General features: G+C 37.0%; 1 protein-coding gene across 1 annotated transcript in view; it reads right to left on the bottom strand.

Annotated features, from left to right (window-relative positions):
• LOC101895856 (uncharacterized) overlaps nt 1-21,845 on the bottom strand; it is a 90,699-nt gene that overhangs the window by 30,359 nt on the left and 38,495 nt on the right. The window contains exon 3 of the mRNA XM_059130235.1: nt 11,897-12,032. Within this exon, the coding sequence (XP_058986218.1) occupies nt 11,897-12,032 (136 nt within the window). The remainder of the gene's footprint in view (nt 1-11,896; nt 12,033-21,845) is intronic.

The raw sequence follows: 21,845 nt of genomic DNA, 5'->3' as shown, positions 1-21,845 counted from the left end.
ATATTTGCCGAATGGAACATTGCGATATGTTGTTCGGCCCATTTTTTGGCCACTGCGACGCGGGTTTCGCTCAAGTCGCTTCTTTACTTTTCGAACAATGTTGCTGATTTCTCCCATCCACTTATTTGACGTCGGGGTACGCTTACAGTATCACGGTTACGAGCGATGGTACGAGACACAAATGATTTATTCAGATTTAAATGCTGGAGTGCTCTAACGATAGCCACTTGTGGTTTCCCAGCCAAATATAAAGAAATAGCGTTATCACGCTTGAATTCCATCACGAATAACTTTTTTTCAGGAAAATTCTCACCAAAATGCTTTTGTACGCTTGTAAACAATATAATGAGCTGTCACTGGAATAATTTTTAAAGGTGCCGGACGAGTGGCTTTGATGTAGCAGCAGTCTGAAATTGGTTGCATGTTTTTCATCTCACCCTGTATATTCGTGATCGGTCTAATATTCGTGTCTCCGTGTGCTGCAATTACGCTAAAGTCAAAACGAAATGAGATATGAATCTAAAATGCACAGATCAGTCTTTTGTCTGCAGGCAGGTCAAATTCTGGGATGGGCTATATCGGTCCACGATATCACATAGCCCCCCATATAACAGTACCCCCCGATATTCGGTATTTACAAAAACTGTCGAAGAAGTACCCATTTTTGAGTGGGCTTAGCCCATGTGTCCTCCTCTGCGTACGTTCCGGGTATGAAGGTCTGTATTAAAAAAAACATAATTTGGTATAATTTAATTTTGTCTTTGTGCATTTGTGTAACATGGAGAAGGAAGCGAAATAGACCTTTAATTACCTTTAAGGATTTTCATAGAGTAATTTTCTAGATCGATTTATGTCAGTCCGTCCGTCTGTCCATATATTTTTGTGAACAAATTGCAGAACTGATTTATTATCCGGTTGAGATGAAATCTTCCCGATTTTCCCGAATCCCGAACCCCGAACCGCTTTGAAATAGGTGAGAATGGGCTCAAATTTATATATAGCTCCCATATATATCTTTAACCGATTTCGGGTTAATTGGCACAAAATGACCAATATCAGTTCAAATGACCTGAGTTTTGGCAAATCCGACCGAATTCAGTCTAGTTGCAAGTACAATAAATGTCGGTATAGCTATAGCTCCACATATATATGTTTCATCTGATTTAGTGTTTAAGTCCCTCACATTCGTAATATGCATTCGAAAGCAATGATATTTGGTACCACATATAAGATACTGTCTAGAAATACCTCTCCCAAATTTGATCAAGATCGGTTCAGACTTGGATATAGGTCACATATATATTTTCATCCGATTTCGGGTTAATTGTGCACCAAATGGCCAATATCAGCCCAAATGGCCTGAATTTTGGCCCATCCAACCGAATTCGGCCAAGAAGAAAGTACATCAAATTTAGTGAAAATCGGTTCAGATATAGCTATAGCGCCCATATATGTGCTTCATCCGAGTTGCACTTGAGCTCCCTCAATTTTCGAATGTGCACTCAACAACCGTTATGTTTGGCACCAGATATCAGATACAGCCCAGAAATGGCTTTTTTAAATTTTTTAGAAATCGGTTCAGATTTGGATATAGCACCCATATATATCTTTGACAGATCTCGGGTTAATTGTGCACCATATAGCCAATATCAGCCCAAAATTGTGTGAAAATGGTTTCAGATATAGCTATAACTCCCATATACATGTTTCATCCGATTTGGTATTTAAGTCCCGCAAATTCGTAAAATACACGATACAAGAATAATATTGTGTTAATATTTGTTTTGTTTTAAATTTTAAAAATCTCGGTTCAGATTTGGATATTGCTCAGATATATATCACTATCAGATTTCAGGTTTATTGTGCAAATAATGACTAATATCAGCCCAATATATGTATTTGTATACCCTCCACCATGGAAAGGAGGGTATATTAACATTGTCATTCCGTTTGTAACATCCTTAAATATTCGTTGTAGACCCCATGCTTCATTCATAATCAGCATAAAATTCTAAGTCGATTTTACGATGCCCGTCTGTCTGTTGAAATCACGATACAGCCCACATTATTTGACGTAGATCGCCAAAATTTAGCAGAACAATTTGTATTGAGTCTAGGATGGTTGGTATTAAAAATTGAGATATATCGGTCCACGTTTTGGTTTAATCACATATAACTGTACCACCCGATATTCGGTATTTTGATGTTTTTGGCGACATTGTTCACCGAAATTGTTTCAAATCTTGTTATAATAGTTCGTAATGGGTACTACCGCCTCAGACAAAAAGTTGTCTATGCAGGTCCACATCTTCGTATAGCCCCCACATAACGGTACCTCCATATGTATGGTATTTTGACGATTTTAGCGACATTATTCACCTGAATTTTTTCATATTTCGTGTTTGAATAGATAGTACAGTGAATGACAGAAAATTGTTTATACAGGTCAGGCCTTCGTATATCCCCTAAATATCGGTACCTCTCGATATTCAGTATTCTGATGATTTTTGCGACTTTATTGCTTCAAATTTCCCATTTAAAGTTCCTAATAAGAACTACAGCTTGTGACAGAAAATTGCAGGTCCACTCCTTCGTATTGACACCAAACGGTAACGCCCTTTATAAGGTATTTTTAAGATTTTAACAGAATTTATAACGAGTTCTATTTTTATACCCTACACCACAAGGTGGCCAGCGTATTAAGTCTTTGTGCATTTGTTTGTAACAGGCAAATGGAAACGAGATAGACACATAGTTCCTTTTGATTATCTGCATAGAATCACATTCTTAGTCGATTTATGCATGTCCGTCGTCCGTCTGTCCATGTATTATTGTAAACAAAGTACAGTTCGCATTCATTGCCCCATCCTGATGAAATTTTGCACAAATCATTTGTTTGGCCCAAAGACGAACCCTATTGAAATTGGAGATAATCGGTCAAAATATATATATATATATATATATATATATATATATATATATATATATATATATATATATATATATATATATATATATATATATATATATATATATATATATTAGATATAGCTCCCATATATATCTCGTCCGATTTGCCTTTTATTGTGCACCAAACGTGTAATATCAGTCCGAATAGTATGGAATCTTACACGTACGATCAGATTGGACTTGAAAATAAGTATGCCAAATTTTATCGAAATCGGTTCAGATATAGCTATAGCTCCCATATATATTGTTCATCCGATTTGTTATTTTTGTCCTACGCAGCCGTAATATACACTCTGTAACAACAATATTTAGGGAAATATATCAAATACAGCTCAGAAATACATTTGCTAAATTTTATCGAGATCGGCTCAGATTTGGATATAGCTCCCATATATAACTTCGTCCGATTTACCTTTGATTGTGGACCAAACGCCTAATATTTGCCCAAATGGGATGAAATTTGGCACTTACGACCGAATTGAGTCTAGAAGCTAGTATGTCAAATTTGGTGAAGATTGGTTCAGATATAGCTATAGCTCCCTAATATACTTTTTATCCGATTTGTTATATTTATTACCCACAACCGTAATATGCACTACTTAACAACGATATTTAGGGAAATATATAAAATACAGCTCAGACATATCTTTGGCAAATTTTATCAAGATCGATTCAGATTTGAATATAGCTCCCATATATTTTTTAATCCGATTTCAAATTAATTGTGCCCCAAATGTTCAATACAAGTCCGAATTAAAAAGATACAAATGCTTCGGTATAATTAGTCCTTTGAACTTTAAATTATAATTATAATCATAGCGTGTATGATTGAATTTTCCCATAAAAACTTTTAATTGTTATGCCCAGCCCTACTAAATTAGCAAAGTGGTGTAGGGTATCATAAAGTCGGCACCGCCCGACTTAAAGACTTTCTTTACTGGTTAGTATTGAGAATGGGCTACATAGGTCCACGTTTAGGTATAGCCTCCATATAACTCTACCTCCCTATATACAGTATTTTGATGTTTTGGGCGGCATTGTCCACCGGATTTTTTTCAAATTTTGTTATGATAGTTCGTAATGGGTACTACAGAATATTGGGTAAGCAGGTCCACATCTTTGTATAGCCCCGATATAAAGGTACCCCCATATATTCGGTATTTTGATGATTGTAGAGAAATTATTCACCGGAATTGTTTAATATTTCGTTTTTAAATAGGTGCTACAGTGTATGACAGAAAATTGTCTATGCAGGTCCAGCTCTTCGTATAGCCCCTAAATATCAATACCTCCCGATATTCGTTGTTTTGTATTTTTTCGACTTTATGCACAGCATTTATTCCAAATTTCGCATTTAAAGTTCCTAATAAAAACTACCGCCTGTGGCAGAAAATTGTCCAATCAGTTCTTCGTATAGCCCTTAAATATCGGTACCTCCCTATATACGGTATTTTGATGATTATAGCTACGTTATTCACCGGAATTGTTAAAACTTCGTATTTGCCCATTACGAAGTGCAAATGCGAAATTTTAACAATTGTCTATTACAGACTGTGACAGAGAAATGCAGGTCCACTCCTTCGTATAGACCCCAAAATGACGGTAACGCCCCATATTTTCAAGACTTTAACAGAAGATAAAAGTATTTTCAAGACTTTAACAGAAGAAAAAGAATTATATTATTTATTTATTTATTTATTTTTTTTTTTTTTTTTGAAAACTTCCAAATTCTTTCCCAATGGTGGAGGGTATTCAAAGTTCAGCCGGCGGAACTTACTGATTTTTTAATTTTTTTGTTGTTATTTAAGTTTTGAAACTTCCAAATACATATATAACTTGAAGTTCCATGAAACCTTTTTGAATTTATATTACCATCAGCTTTGAGACTCCTTTTCCCACTCAAATGCTCATTACATTTCCTATTCTTGCTGTCCATTATGGGAAATTCCAAGGAATGATATTCAAGGGTATCATAAATTTTCACTTCATATACCTGGTGCACATTATCTAAAAGTCATTTCAGTTATGCATATGTATGAATGTGTGAGTGTGTGTGCGATTTCTTGTGACATCATTGCCATATTTTGCCATTAAAATTTAATGGTTCCCAGTTTTACACAACCGAACACACACACACATACAGGTTATGATTCTGTTAGAGTCAGATGCTGGCATCCAGAAAATGCCATCATCATATTGGAGTCGAGTCAAGTCGAGTCTGTCTAATGCGTTGGTGTTCGTCTGTCAATGATGTCGAAAGGAATTGTCAATTGGTTGGCAATTGTTCCGACCAGAAGAGAGTTATTCAGGCGTGTGCTTTTATTGCGTAGAGAGAGAGCAGGTTGTCTAGTTCCTTGCTTATTTTTGTGTTTGTTGTTGTTGTTTCATTTTGTTTTTACTTTGACCATTATCCTTTCATTTACAGGTTATGCGGTCCAGGTGCAGAAATGTCCTAACCAGTTATCTGATATTTGCCAGCATATTTCATTGGCACTTCTGGTGCATTTTTGTGGCATGAATTGTAAGTGTCGATTACTTGGGTTTTATTCAACATTCCAGAGTTCGAGAGACTCAATGTCGGGGAATTTAAAATTCAAAATGTGGTTTTCCTGACAATTTCACAAGGACTGCGGGTTCTTTTTTTGTAAATCTCTGTTACTCGAGACTACAAGTGCAATGTCTTCCTGTTGTGGGATTTGATTTCGATGCTGGTGCTTTAGTTTGGCCCTCCCACAGAACAATGAAATTTAATGTTAGTCATTTGGATAGTTGTCATCGTTTGTGGTTGCATCCTGATTGTGGCCATGACCAGAGTCGTTCTTGGGACATCCTTTGCCTTTCAATGGAGACAAGAAATTACATTACTTGCGGGTGTTTTTTATGGTCAATATCAGTGGTATTTGAGTTGTATAGAAATATTGTGTAATTGCAATTTGAAATGAAAATAGCTTTACGAGGAATAGCATTTTCAGGGAATATCCTTGGCACCAGCATTGTCCTTGTGCAATTGAGTTGTTCAAATGAACAGACAACAGGTTGTTGTAAAGGACATTTTCGAAAGAGGGAAATTTCCAAGTTCTCTTTCATGTTATGGACATCGTTGTGTTGAATGGAGTGCACAGCATTTCGGCAAAATCTTTTGCAGCTGCATCTTAAATCTATATTGTTCGGAGTTAGTTTTGCGAAAATTTTCGTTGCATGCTGTGCAGAATATTACGGAGTTTTGCTGAACAATAAGCAGAATTTTACGCTGTGTTTGAGGGAGAGACACCAAGAAAATCCGATGGTAATCAATGGTTTGCAGAAAAGTTTTTAGTAATCTAACAGGAAATATTGATTTTGTACTGAGGACTAACTTGGATCAAAACAAGTAAGCTACAGTCGTGCGGGGCCGACCATGTGATACCCTGCAACACTACAATATGTTAAAAGCTCCCTTATGTCCAACTCCATTTTGGAAGATTTCGCTTTTGAAATTATGTCACGGAACACTGCACAGATATTACCATCAGCATTCTGACCAGGGTTATTTGCCCAATATTTACGCACTCCGTCGTGCTGTTAGTTGTTGTGATCCATTTTACAGCTAAAGATAATCCAATGGTCATCCAAATGCTGGAACTCTTGCCTGTCCTTAACTCTCTCCTCAGGCGTGTCGATTGGCTTCAATTGTGTAATCAGGAATTTTTTTCTGTTTTTCGATCATTTGAACCTCTTACTAATTTGCGATAATCTGTATCTGTATCTCCAAATTTTGACTCATCTATATGAATTGCTTGCCTGCGATATTTTGGCTATATTCGCAAACGAAATAAGCATAACAAAGCCAGCAGTTCGCCTTTTATTTATATTGGATTTCACCTCTAATTTATTTTCAGCGTTTCGGTAGAATGAAAATGTTGATATTGTTTCACACAAAAGTAGTGGTCCACTCTACACGCTGTCCTAAACCCTAACATCATGCAATAGTTCGTGTCCTTTGGTTTCTAGTTGTGATCTTTAAAACGGCTTGTTGTTGGTCCATTTCAACCATAAATATAAAACGGACATCTTTGTAAACAATAGGTATAGCCCTTCTGAGCCTGACCCTTGCAAAAATTTTCTGAAGGATCGGACGATGATTGCAATCTGTATATAATAACTCCAACCTGTGTTGTAATGTGAAAAATATTTCAAAATGTATACTTCAATATTATAAGTCAAACTGAAACAGTAAAGAAAGACTTAAAGTCGGGCGGGGCCGACTTTATGACACCCTACACCACTTTGCTAATTTAGTAGAGCTCCACATAACAATTTAAAGTTTTTATGAGAGAATTCAATCACACACGCTATGATTGTAATTATAATTTAATGTTCAAAAGACTAAATATGCCGAAGCACTTGTATCTTTTAAATTCGGACTTGTATTGCCAATTTGATATATATGGGAGCTATATCCAAATCTGAACTGATCTTGATAAAATTTGGCAAAGATATTTCTGAGCTGAATTTCATATATTTCCCTGAATACCGTTATTACGGAGTGCATATTACTGCTGTGGGTAACAAATGTAACAAATCGGATGATCAATATATATGGGACCTATATCTGAACCGATCTTCACCAAATTTGACATACTAGCTTCTAGACTCAATTCGGTCGTAAGTGCCAAATTTCATCCCATTTGGGGAAATATTACACGTTTGGTGCACAATAAAAGGTAAATCGGACGAAATTTAGCAAAGGTATGTGGAAAATTCCATACTATTCGGACTTATATTACACGTTTGGTGCATATATATATATATATATATATATATATATATATATATATATATATATATATATATATATATATATATATATATATATATATATATATATATATATATATATATATATATATATATATATATATGCACCAAACGTGTAATATTTGCACATACAACCAAATTAGGCCTCAAAATAAGTATGCCAAATTTGATCGAAATCGATTTGATGAATCAGCTCCCATATATATTGTTCATTCGATTTGTTACTTTTGTCCTCCGCATATATATTGACCTAATTCAACATATAATAATATCTAAATTTTGACCAATTTAAATAGGGTTCGTCCTTGGGCCAAACAAATGATTTGTGCAAAATTTCATCTGGATAGGGCAAAAAAATGTGAACTGTAATTTGTTTCCAAAAATACATGGACAGACGGACAGACGGACGGACAAAGGAACTATGGGTCTATCTCGTTTCCTTTTGCTTTTTGCAAACAAATGTACAAAGACATAAATACAGGGTGAGATAAAAAAATGGAACAAAGTCAAACGCCAAAACTTTAATTTTTTTTAAATTTTATTGAATGAAAGTGGCGATCGACACTTTGGTATTTTTTAGTGTCAACCTTGCTTCCCAAACGGTTTGGTATCCGGAGAATCTGATGGCCATTGTGCTTTGGAAATGAAGCGAGGAATTCGCAACTTTACAAGCGTCAGCAATGTGGTATGTTTGTTTTTGTTTGTTTGCAAAATATGATTACAAACTCTATTTAAACATGATCGCGATCAGCCGTATCGCTAGAGTGTTGATGAATTAGTTATAGGTCTTTATACCAAAGGTCGTTATACCCAAATCGAAATTGATCCAAATTTATTAGCTTTGAGTAATTTTCATAAGTATAAATTTCCAAAACTACCTCCATACACTCCGCCAGTAATATTAATTTTGGGATCCCAGCTCCATTTGTACCACTAGATTCAAATTGTAAAAATATTTAGAACCGTTTAGTACATTTCGTATGCATGACTAAATACTTCTAAAAACTACCTACTTATATCGACCCTATACCTCAGCCTCGATTCCCATTTCAAATTTCAAGTTTTTAGCTCCAACCCCTCACATGATACGAAATGGTACAAAATTTAGTACATTTTAATACACATAGCAATAAATTTCCAAAACTACCCCCATGCCCCAATCGTACACCCCGATATTAATCGTACTTCCAAATTTCCTGATACCAGTTCTGTTGGTTCACCTAAATGCAAATTGTACCAAATTTAGTACCAGAATCGAAATTATACCAACATTTAGTACCATTTAGTTCTTTTCCTGCACTTAAATACAAAATGGGAAAACAACCTCCACATTCCAATCCTCCGACAGTAATCTTAATTCCAAATTTAAAGATTTCAACTTCACCGGCTCTCGCAAGATTATACCAAATTTAGTAGCACTTAGTACATATAAGTCGAATTGCCAAAACATCCTACATATCCCGATCCTACAATGTAAAAGTAATCTCATTTCCAAATTTCAGAATTCAAACCCTATCGGTTCGCCCGGATCGAAATTGTACCGTTTTAGTGTCATTTAGTTATTTGTGTGCACATAAGTACAAATTTCGAAAAAAAACCGCCATATCCCAATTCTACTCTCTGCCACTAATGTTATTTTGAAACTCTAGAGTACCAGCTCTATCGGTTTATCCAAATCCAAATTGTAGCGAATTTAGTACCACGTAGTGCACATAAGTACGAATTTCCAAAACTTCCTATATACAGCAATCCTACACTCCAATAATAAATTTATTTTCAAATTTCAGGATTCCAGCTCTATCGGTTCACCTAAATCTAAATTGTATTAAATTTATTATAGTTTAGTGGTACTCCCAAAATTGTACCATATTTTTTACTATTTAGTACTTATAAGTACGAATTTCCAAGACTACGTAGATATCTCAGTCCTACAGTACAGGGGTCATCTTATTTCAAAATTCCAGGATTTAAACTCTATCGGTACACCCAAATTGAAATTATACAAATTTTAGTACCATTTAGTACTTTTTGTGCACATAAGTACATATTTCGAAAACTACCTCCATATCCATATCCAGACTCCAGCTCTATCTGTTACTAAATTTGCCTTTAGAGCAGTTATAGTTCGGTTTCAGAGGGAACTAATATATGGTAATCGATTTTCACTAAATTTGACGGAGACATTTTAATCTTTAATAACAAATAAGATTGCAATAGAGTGCATGATATCAGTTCGAGAAAGATTTTATCAAAAAATATATGTCGGAGCCGAGTTCCACAAAATGAAAACGCACGTCCCGAAATTCTCTCCATTTAGCCTGATATTAGTCATTATTTGAACAATAAAGCAGAAAATGGATTAAGGATATATATGGGAGCTATATTCAAATCTTAGCCGATTTTGACAACATTTGGAAAAAGTTATTTCCAAGTTCTATAAGATATCTGGAACCAAATATCATTGTTGTCGAATGCATATTGCGAATGTGGGGGACTTAAAAAAATCAGATGATATACATATGGTAGCTATGTCTATATCTGAAACAATTTTCCTAAATGTGATGTACTTGCGCCTAGACTGAATTCGGTCGGATGTGCCAAAATTCTGGTCAGTTTGTCTGATATTGGCCATTTAGTGCCCAATTAACCCTAAATCGGTTAAAAATATATATGGGAGCTATATCCAAATCTGATCCGATTTAGATAAAATTTGGCAGAGGTATTTTGGGGTTGTATTTGATATCTGGTACTTAAATTCATTGCACTCGAATGCACATTACGAATGTGAGGGACTTAAAAGCAAAATCGGATAGAATTTATATTGTAGCTATAGCTATATCTGAACCAATTTTCACCAAATGTGCTTCTAGACTGGATTCGGTCGGATGTGCCGAAATTCAGGTCGGTTGGACAGATATTGGTCTCTTAGTGCACAATCAACCCGAAATCGGTTAAAGGTATATATTGAAGCTATATCCAAATCTGATCCGATTATCACCAATCTCAATACGGTTTGTCCTTGGGCCAAATATTGTTTGGAAAATTTCATCTCAATCGGATAATAACTGCGACCTGCGTTTTGTTCACAAGAATACATGGACAGATGGACGGACGGACTGATATGCATAAATCGTCATAAAAAGCGATTCTATGAAGATCCTCAAAAATAACTATGGGTCTATCTCGCGTCCTCCATGTTACAAACAAATGCACAAAGACATAATACCTTTACTACTATGTTGTGTAGGGTATAAGCACCTTATGTGATTTAAAATTTGTCTACTACTTATATATCACAAAGTACTTATAATTACGCTGTCGGAATGTCTTGTTAAAGCATTGAATTCTATTCCAAATCCTCACTCAACTCACAACGAACCTTGCCTTAAGAAAAATCAATAGCAGCGAAATACTTAAAAAATAGCCCTTATTCTATTCTAACTAAATGACCCGATTCGATCTTCTGCCATACTCTTTCTAATTGAATCTAAACAATATCTTTGCGAGCTGCAAAAATCTTCCATTGCACGTTGTACAACCCATATTTTTTGAAGATAATTTCAAATTTGTTATCTGCTCTCCTGGTCCATGTTCCTGTTGCTCATACAACAAAGTTCTAGCCAGCAATGTTTTGTGTGTGTCGCATTTGCGAGTTAGACCATATATTCTCCTTTGGAAAACAAAAATAAATGGTTCTTCCGAAAGCATATGACATGGTATTTTTTAATGGCTTTCTGTTGTTCGTTATTTAGCTTTTGTCGTTTCGACTTAACTATTTTCTTCTTTCATACTCAACTCTGCTCTTTTTGTGTGGATATATTTTTTGTTTAGTTGTTGCTGAAAACTCTTTATGCCTTTGGTGTGTGTGTGTGTGTGTGTGTGAGTGCATCAGATTTTAGTTTTTAGTTTGGGGTTCAGTTAATCTTTAGCCGGAGTTTTATCTGTGACAGAGGAAATCTTTTTGTGACCCCTCCACGAACAAAACAAACAAAAGATTCTCTGTTTGGTATTTGTGGTTCAAAAGATATTAGTTTCGGAGACACTTTATTAAAATTCTATGCGGGTGTAGTTGAAAATTTTTCCAATTTTCATTTTTGTGTACGAGTGTATATGCCTGTGTGCAACTTACCAACTACCTCCATTTCTGCAGCTGCAATCAGTGTATGAAAAGATGGAGCATCGGCTGAAACTTCACAACTGTATTTGCCGGTGGTGATGGCATTTACCGTCTCCAATACCAATTGGCTTTCGTTTGATTGGGAACGCTGCAATGAAAGAAGTGCATGATATGAGTTTATTGGTAAGAAATTTAACAAGAAAATTAAAAACTTTTAATTTTTATTATAAGTAGCAATTTTTATAAGTCTTTGGGGCCAGTTTTAAAAACATTAAGATAAACGGTCGAAATATGATCTTTTTTGGGATAAAATTTTTATTTTTTTAATCAATGTGGAGAGCATATAAAAAAGTATTTCACACAAGAAGAGCTTTACGTTGCATTTTCCATGTGCTCATGGCAGAATCTTGAGGCATGTTAAACCTACATTTCGGGGTTTTCATTACGTAGTTACAAAATAATTATTTAAAAACCAGCAAGGAAAATCCAAAATTCGGGCAGGGCTGAATATATGATGTCCTACACCACTATGTATATTTAGTAGAGCTCTCGTAATAGAAAGGGTTATATTGCAATTTCTGAGCTCTATGACATATCTGGTACAAAATATCATTATGGTTGAGTGCACATTCCGAAAGTTGGAGAATTAAAAACCAAATCGAATGAAATATATATATGGGAGCAAATTTGAAATTATTGCTTCTATGCTAAACTCGGTTGAATTGCGAAATTTCACTCTATTTGGGCTAATATTACCTAATTGTTGCACAATAAACCTAAAATCGGAGCTATATCCAAATCAGAGCCGATATTCATAAAATTGGAAACAGCTATTTCTTGGCTGCATCTGATATCTGGTACCAAATATAATTCTTGTATCGTGCATTTTAGGAATTTAAAGGGACTTAAACACCAAATCGGATGAATCATATGTATGGGAGCCATAGCTATATCTGAGGCGATTTGCACCAAATTTAAAGTACTTATTTCTACACTAAATTTGATCTGAAGTGTCAAAATTCACACCATTTGGACTGATATTAGTCATTTGGTGCACCAGAAACCTAAAATCGGATGAAGATATATATGGGAGCTATATCCAAATCTGAACCAATCTTGATAACATTTGAATCATGAATTGATAGGCTTTATCTGATATCTGGTGCTAAATATCAGTCTTGTGGAGTGCATATTACGAATATGAGGTACTTAAACACCAAATCGGATGAAACATATATATGGGAGCTATAGCTATATCTGAACCGATTTTCACCAGCCTACATGCTTCTAGGCTGAATTCGGACGGATGTAGCAAAATTCACACCATTTGGACTTATATTGGCCATTTTGTGCACAAGAAACCTAAAACCGGATAAAGATATATATAGGGGCTGTATCTAAGTTTGGACCGATTTTCACTAATTTCAATAGGGTTCGTCCTTGAGTCAAACAAATGTTATTTAGAACATTTCATCTAAATCAAACAATATATGTGACCTCCATTTTGTTTACAAAAATACGTGGACAGACGGACGGACAGACAAACGGACGGACATGCATACATCGACTCAAAATGTGATTCTATGCTGATCACCAAAAGGAACTATGGGTCTATCGCATTTCCTTTTCCATGTTACAAACAAATGCACAAAGACATAATACCCTTACCACTATGTGATGCAGGGTATAAAAAAGCATGAGAAGGCCGAAGCTAGACGAAACCGTTGAAGCTATAATCTTAAAATGGATGAAGGTCTCTCTTGGTCCAAAGGTGTCAGTTAAGACTGGGTTTTTGGAAAGAAACGGTTAAATTTCGAATGAGGGTCACTGATGGAGTGCATGATGGACGTACTAAAGGTTTTTCGGAAGTTCGAACTATAAGTGTACGAAACGAACTGAAATGTACTACAACATGTACCATTTTGTATTTTTAAGAACCATTTTCGTATCATAAACTTCTTGAAATTTGGAATGGAAATCAAGAAGGGTCGATGTAATAATGTAGTTTTTGGCAGTATAGAGTCTAGGATGGAGCTGGAATTCTTAAATTTGAAATTAATATTACCGGCGGAGAGTAAGAGTAAGGATATGGGGGTAGTTTTCCAAATTGTTCTAAATTTGGTAAAATTTCGATTTGGGTGAACTGAGTACTGGTATTTGGAAATAAGATTACTATGCCATCGTAGGATTGGAATTAGTAGGAAAATTTTTGAAATTCGTACTTATTTGTACTTAATGGTATTAAATATGGTGCAATTCAATTCTTGTATTAATCGATTGAGGTGGAATCTTGAAATTTGCAATTAAGATAACTGCCTGAGTGTAGGATTAGAATATGGAGGTAGTTTTTGGAATTTGTGCTTATGTGCACGAAAAGTACTAAATTGTACTAAATTTGGTACAACTACTATTTGGGTGAACCGATGAAGCTGGAATTCTGAAATTTACAAATATGATTACTATTGAATTCAAGGAATGAGAAATGTAGGAAATTTTGGAATTTCGTACTTTGTCTACTAAACGGTACTAAATTTGATACAATTTAAATTTTTTGAGAACCGGTAGAGTTGAATTCCTGAAATTTGGCATTAACATATCTATTGCATTGTAGGGTTGTGGTATGTAGGAAGTTTTGGAAATTCGTACTTATGTGTACTAAATGGTACTAAATTTGCTACAATTTAAATTTTGGGAGAACCGGTAAAGATGAAATCCTAATATTTAGGAATTTCTGCAATTTGGAATGGGGATTTCTGCGGGAGTGAAGTATTGGTACAATTCGAATTTGGGCGAACCGATGCGGCTAGAATATTGAAATTGGAAAATAAGATTTCTCTTGGATTGTACGACGCGGGTTGTTATGGAAATTTGTACTTATTTGTACTAACTTGTGTACAAATTGAAATTGTGGCGAAACGATCTAAAATTTGGCAGTAACATTTCTATGGGTTTGTATTAATGAAATTTGGAGGTAGTTTTGGAAATTTAGAGTGTAGAGTTGTAAGACGTAGGAAGTTATGGAAATTCGTACTTATGTCTGCTAAATTTGGTTCTAATTTGGATTTGTGTGAACAGTTGGGGCTGAAATCCTAAAATTTGAAATAAGGATTATTCTTGAATTGGATTGGGATATGTACCAAATGTTACTTAATTTCTATGAACCGATAGGAATGTAACCATAAATTTTGAATTAGATTACCGTTTTAATATAGAATAGGGTTGGGTATGAATTTTTGGAAATTCGAACTTACGTGTACTAATTAATACTATAGTTGTTACAAATTTGGTATTGGTGCTTGTGCTTGAAATCTAAAATTATTAAAATTGTACGAAAAGTACTATATTGGGTATAGGATGAAGGGATAGAGACAAAATTCTGAAATCTGATATTTAAATATCTGATGGTATTTGTGTTTGAGATGTGGCCGTGACTAGGAAATGTGTCCTATATTTGTACGAAAAGTGCCAGGTACTAAATTTAGTATTTTAATATTGAGGTCTCTGTTGGTGTCTGTAGCTAGGATGTGGAGGTGGTTTTGGAAATGTGTAGTAAAATTGTTTGAAAAGTAGTTAATGGTACTAGATTGGCTATTAGATAAAGAGCTCACTGTTTGTATTTGGGACTGAGATTTGGATGTGGCTTTGGAAATGCGTCCTTTGTTGGTACGAAAGGTATTAAATCGTACTACATTTGTCAGTGGGTGAAGGGATAGAGATCAAATTCTGAAATTTGATATTTAATTATCTAATGGTATCTGTGTTTGAGATTTGGCTGTGACTTGGAAAATACTTTCTATATTTTTACAAAAAGTACTAAATGATACTAAATTTGGTATTGGGTGAAGGAATATTACTAGAATCCTTAAATTTAATATTTGAGGGGTGGTTTTCTAAATGTGTAGTATAATTGTTTGAAAAGCATTTGAGTATTGGGTGAAGGGAAAGGGCTGGAGTCTTTAAATTTGATATTAAAGTTTTGTTGGTATCTGAAGTTTAGAGATGGTGTTGGTTTTGGAAATATGTAGTATAATTGTTCGAAAAGTACTATGTGATACAAAATTTAGTACCGGGTGAAGGGACAGGGCTGGAATCCTCGAATTTGATATTGATGTCTCTGTAGGTATATAAAATAGAGATTTGCGGTGTTTTGGAAATGAGTCCTATATTTGCTCGAAAAGTACTAAATGGTACTAAATTTTATATTGGGTGGAGGAACAAAATCCAGCATACTCAAATTTGATTTTAAAATCTGTAATTGTACGATAGTTACTAACAATAAAACTAATTTGGGTATTGGATTAAGGGATATTGGAGGAATTTCAAAATTTGTTATATAACTATATGTTTGGTATTTGGAAGTGGTTTTGGAAATGTGTACTAAAATTATAAGAAAAGCACTAAATGTTATCAAATTTGATATTGAGTGAATGGATAGAGCTTAAACCCAGAAATTTAATATATGTAGATGTTAGTGCCTGTGGTTAGGATCTGAACGCTCCAAGAGTGCAAAATGCCACAAAATTTGCCGTTTAAGGAAGGGACAGCGTTGAAATTCTTAAATTCACTTTCTAGGTTTACATATAGAGACGTTGAAATAGTATTGGAGAGAAAAATTTAATGTGGGTTCATTGTACAAAGCTTTCACTAATATCCTCCTCGGTAAACATAAAAATGAAAAATTTTGAAGACTTTTTGGTGTAAAATGTAAAAATTTACCTATTATTCCTTCCGAAAAAGGAAAATCTTCAGTAATAAATAAAACCTTAACAACCTGAAGATTTAGTACGATTTTTAAAATTTTGATATCATCTGAACCAATTGTGCATTTTAATACTAATTAGTGAGAAAAAGGTCAAAAGTCGGACGAGGCCGACTACACGATACCCTACACCATTATGAGTATTTGGTAGAGATCCCGCAACAAAAAAGTTTATAACGGAAAGTTTTGTGTCAAGCAAATTATACCACATATGAACCTGATTTAAATGCGAATGGTTTTAGAGTAGACACAACTCTTAATCGATTTTCATCTAATTTGACTGAGGCTTTTTTACCTCTAGTACTACAGAAAAAAAAACTTGCTCTATAGTAAAGTAAGCAGTATGTTCGGCCGGGCCGAACTTTGAATACCCTCCACAATTTGGAACGTATTAGGAATTTTTCAAAAAAAAAAAAAATAAATAAATAAATAAAATAAATAAATAAATGAATAAATAAATAAATAAAATAAATAAAATAAATAAATAAGTAAAATCTATTAAAAATTCTGTTAAAATCTTAAAAATACCTAATATTGGAACATGCCGATATATGGCAATATACGATATTGTGGACCTATATAGACAATTCTATTTCAGGGAGTAAAGTAATCACAAGGAACACCTTGTGTGGAATTTCAGATAATTTCATTGAAAAATATGGGTAAAATCATCAAAATACCGAATATCGGGTGGTACCGTTATATGGGGGCTTTACGATATCGTGGACCGAATGAGGCCATCTTCGAGCTTGGCCTGCCTGCAGACAAAATAGAGATCTGTGCAAAATTTTAGCTTCCTATATTTATTCGTTTTGACTGCAGCGTAATTAAAACAGACGGACATAAAAACGGACGGACAGAGCTAAATCGTCTTAGAATTTTATGCTGATCAAGACCTTGCTGAGTCTTAAATTATTACTTCGATGAGTTACAAATGGAATGACGAACTTAATATACCTTCCATAAAAATATTTGTTTTAACAATTGGATATACCAAAACGAGTTCCTCCAAATGGAAAAATGCGATTGAGTATGAAAAAAATCTATCCAATTTGCTCTGATATTACATATACCGTGGACAATAACCGTAAAATCGGATGAAGATATTTATCGGAAATAAATAAAAATCTGCACCGATCTCGATAAAATTTGGCAAATATCATTGTTGTGGAGAGCATATTATGCATGTGAGGGACTTTAACGCCAAATTGGATACGCCAATAGGATATAGGTGCAATACCTACATTTTACCAAATTTCATGTACATGCTTCTACACTAAAGTCCGTCTTAGATGCAAAAATCAGTCTATTTGGACTAATATTAGCCATTTGGTGCTTAAAAAACCTTATATCGGATTAAGATATTGTAACGCCTCAGATTCCTCCGTTTGCTGAGGTTAGCTCACGGTGGCCAGAGTTCGTCACAGAAATTTATTTCTGTCAGCGACGGGAGTAAGGAAAATACGACTCTTTATTAATATGGGATCACCCCGGTTTATTGTTCTTCAGTTCAATGTATTTACAACCGGGATATTACACAGAGTCCTTGGAGTGATCTCGAATATTCGTCCGGCTCCGAGATAAGAGGACTCCTAGCAGCTTCCCCGGTTTCTTATCCCAGTGGCTTCGGCAACTCACTGGACTTGACCCAGGTGTTCTTGAGCGGCTTTGACAACTCGCTCTCCCCTTTTCCTGGTGGCTATAATAACTCACTCAGGTATATCTTTGTCCTGGGCTTCTTTCGCTTCGGCGGTCGCGTTTCCAAGATCTTTGGTTTCACTTTACTCACCTGAAGTTGCAAAAATAGGCTGCTTCGTTGATCTAGACTCCTGTTGGCCTAGTGACTCTCCATCGACTGTCCCCCCTGCAACTTTCTACTTTCCTTTTATAATCCGGTGTCAACAACTTACCGAAGTCCTTTAACTGCATACGCAGGCGCATTGTTGCTAGTTGTTTACAAGTTAGCCGCGCAATGCAGTCCCTACGACGTGCATTTTGTTGCTAGTTGTTTACATGTTAGCAACGCATTGCAGTCCCTGCAACGTGCGTTTTGTTGCTAGATGTTTACGCATCACAGTTCCAGAGACTTGCGTATTGTTGCTGGTTGTTTTCGAGCCAGTAACGCATTACCGATCCAAAGACGTGCGTTTTGTTGGTAGTTGTTACAAACAAGCAGCGCATTGCAGTCCCTGTAACGTGCGTTTTGTTGCTACTTGTTTACGATTTAGCCACGACGTACGTTTTGTTGCTACTTGTTTTGAAGTTAGTATCGACGTGCGTTTTGTTGCTACTTGTTTACAAGTTAGGATCGACGTGCGTTTTGTTGCTACTTGTTTACAAGTTATCATCGACGTGCGTTTTGTTGCTACTTGTTTACGATTTAGCAACGACGTACGCTTTGTTGCTACTTGTTTTCTTAAGTTAGGATCGACGTGCGTTTTGTTGCTACTTGTTTTTCCCCCGATAAGCGGTCAGTGGCAACAATCGAAAATAAAGGGAAATATAAGTTTTCTTCCAATTAATCCAGCATTGCCATATATTTACTAAAAAAAGATTCATAACATATAAATAATTTCCGCTAATTACCGGAACTAGACACGTTTGTGTGACCGGAAACGAGCCTGCGACTTCCGCCATCACACTTCTCCCTCTCCTCGGGTTCATCGAAATCAACGGCTTTTGACGAAAACCTTCCCTTGTCTGTTAATCAGCAGTCTATAGGAGCGTCCACAGACTTCCACGATACGTTTGTACTGTTTACGAGGTACCCGTAACGCCATGCCCATCCGAATGTGTCTCTGCAGTCCCACCTGAACCTCACTGGAAAATTCCTCTCGGCATGAAAACCGGCACCATGAGTTTCTGCCGTCGGGAACCACTACCACGCTACGCATTCTTCTCGGGTCCCCATCGCTACTAGAACCGCTTTCTTCCGCTTCAGACTCTGTCCAATCAGCATACCTTGGTGACGTGCTAAGCTCGGCCTGGTACCCATTGTCCGTACCTTCCCTGACCTCGAGGTCGGAAACTATTTCGTTTCCCTGGGAATTATCCTCTGCGGACGAAACTTCAGATTGTGAAACGATGCTGGTCGGTATCATTTCTGGGAGGGATTCTTCCTCAAGGGTGATTATTGAAGATCCCGGGGACATTATAGGTGCTGGCAAGGATTCATGCGACGTTACACTAGACAGGGAGTCCTCGTCGAGAATGATAATCGACGATCCCGGCGACATAATCTGCGGTGGCGTAGGGGAATTTGCGGACCCATGTCTCGGCCTGGGGGGTGTGGGCTGGTCATCGGTATTTGGGGCGAATGACCCGTTGACTGGAGGCCACATAAAACCTGGGTTTGCCGCGTTCTCTTCATCCGAAATCTCGATTATATCGAGCGAACTTGGCCGCTGCTGCACTCTAAAGGGACGAACAATAGCTACTGGTCGTGGTACGTCCCCTATGGTCGTTCTTCCCAGCCGGACTGGGTTGGGCTGCGTAACTCCTGGTACGCCCTGGCAAATACGTTTGCTGGACGTTGGTGTAACCTCATCTTCCTGGTTCTGCCACTGTTGTTTATAATAGGCTTTGGTCTTTAGTACAGGCGATCGGTTTTCCATGTTGCCGTCGAGACTCTTTTTTACACCTGAAGAAGAAACAACAGAAAATGTATTAGTGGCCGCCTCCAATACTGGTGCGTTAACGCGTCCAGAAGAGGAAGTCTCTGCCGAAGCGAAAGGTTTCAGTTCACTTAGGTGTGCCCTGCGCACATCGTTTCGTTGTTGACCGCGAACGTTTACAATCACGGGGGAAGTGTAGCCCATCACTTCATAGGGTCCATCATATTTTGGGGCCAACTTTGCTGCAAAGCTTTCAATCGCCTTTGACAAGGGGTGTTGTCGTACCCATACCCAGTCGCCCACAGCGGGTTTCCATTGCCGCCGTCTCAGATTGTAATATCTCCTCTGCTGTTCTCCGGCTTGACCTATTCGTTGACGAACCATTTTAAAAACGTCGCGGAGTTCTTCCGCTCTTTCCTCAGAGCTTTTCCCAGTTGTACCAGTCCCATTCGTTACTTCATCGTAGAGAGTGTTTGGCAACCGCGGTTCCCGACATTGTATTATATAGGCAGGACTATGCCCCGTGGTTTCGGATATACACGAATTCATGGCCAAGTTTATCTCTGGAAGAAATTCATCCCATTTATTATGCTGATTCTGACAGACCTGTGCCAGCATCGTCTTAAGAGTCCGGTTCGCCCTCTCCGTTGGGTTCTCCTGGGGACAGTAAGGTGCGGTGAACTGCTGTCGAACTCCAATTTCTCTAAGGTATCTTCCTAATTCGCGACCCGTAAATTGACTACCATTATCCGAGAGAAACACTTTGGGAGTACCGAACCTAGACAAAATCCGCTCTCTAAATGCCTTGATCACGGCACCCGTGGTGGCTTTACGCAACGCCACCAGTTCCACCCATTTTGAAAAACGATCAATAAATACGAGAAGCATCGTGTTGCCATGTTTTGTCCTGGGTAGAGGTCCGACGAAGTCTGCACAAACCATGGACCACGGTTCTTCGGGGATTGTTAGTAACATCTCTCCAGCTGGTGCCAACTGACTAGGCTTGTACTGTTGACAAGAAATGCAACTTCTCACATACCTTGCAACATCCCTCATCATTCCGGGCCAATAGTATCGCTCAGAAACTCGTCTCGCCGTCTTTCTTATCCCAAGATGGCCTGCGGCTGGCTGGTCATGGTTTTCGCTAAGTACGCGGTTCCGAAGATTGGTGGGTACACACAGCTTCCAAGTATAATTTTCTCCATCACTCGAGTGTCTTGGTATATGGCGGTAGAGCTGGTCCCCAACGACAGCATAATCGGGGAATTTCTTGGGATCCTTGTTGATCTCCTCCAGTTTTAAGCGAATCCAGGGACACACATCCCATGTTTCAGCAACCGCCCTTTGCAACGATTCTACTGGCTGCCTAGACAGAGCGTCGGCGACTACATTTAGACCTCCTTTCCTGTATCGTATAGTGTAGCGATACTGCTGGAGCTCTAGTGCCCATCTCGCCAATCGGCCGGTGGGGTTTTCGATCGAATTCAGCCACTTCAGCGCCAAGTGGTCCGTTAAAACTTGGAACTCGTATCCTTCCAAGTATGGCCGCATCTTTCTGATGCCCCACACAATTGCCAGACACTCCTTT

Source organism: Musca domestica, unplaced genomic scaffold (genome assembly GCF_030504385.1).
Source record: "Musca domestica strain aabys unplaced genomic scaffold, Musca_domestica.polishedcontigs.V.1.1 7, whole genome shotgun sequence".
Taxonomy (NCBI): domain Eukaryota; kingdom Metazoa; phylum Arthropoda; class Insecta; order Diptera; family Muscidae; genus Musca; species Musca domestica.
The sequence above is the reverse complement of the archived record's forward strand: the minus strand, read 5'-3'. Positions and strand labels throughout refer to the sequence as shown.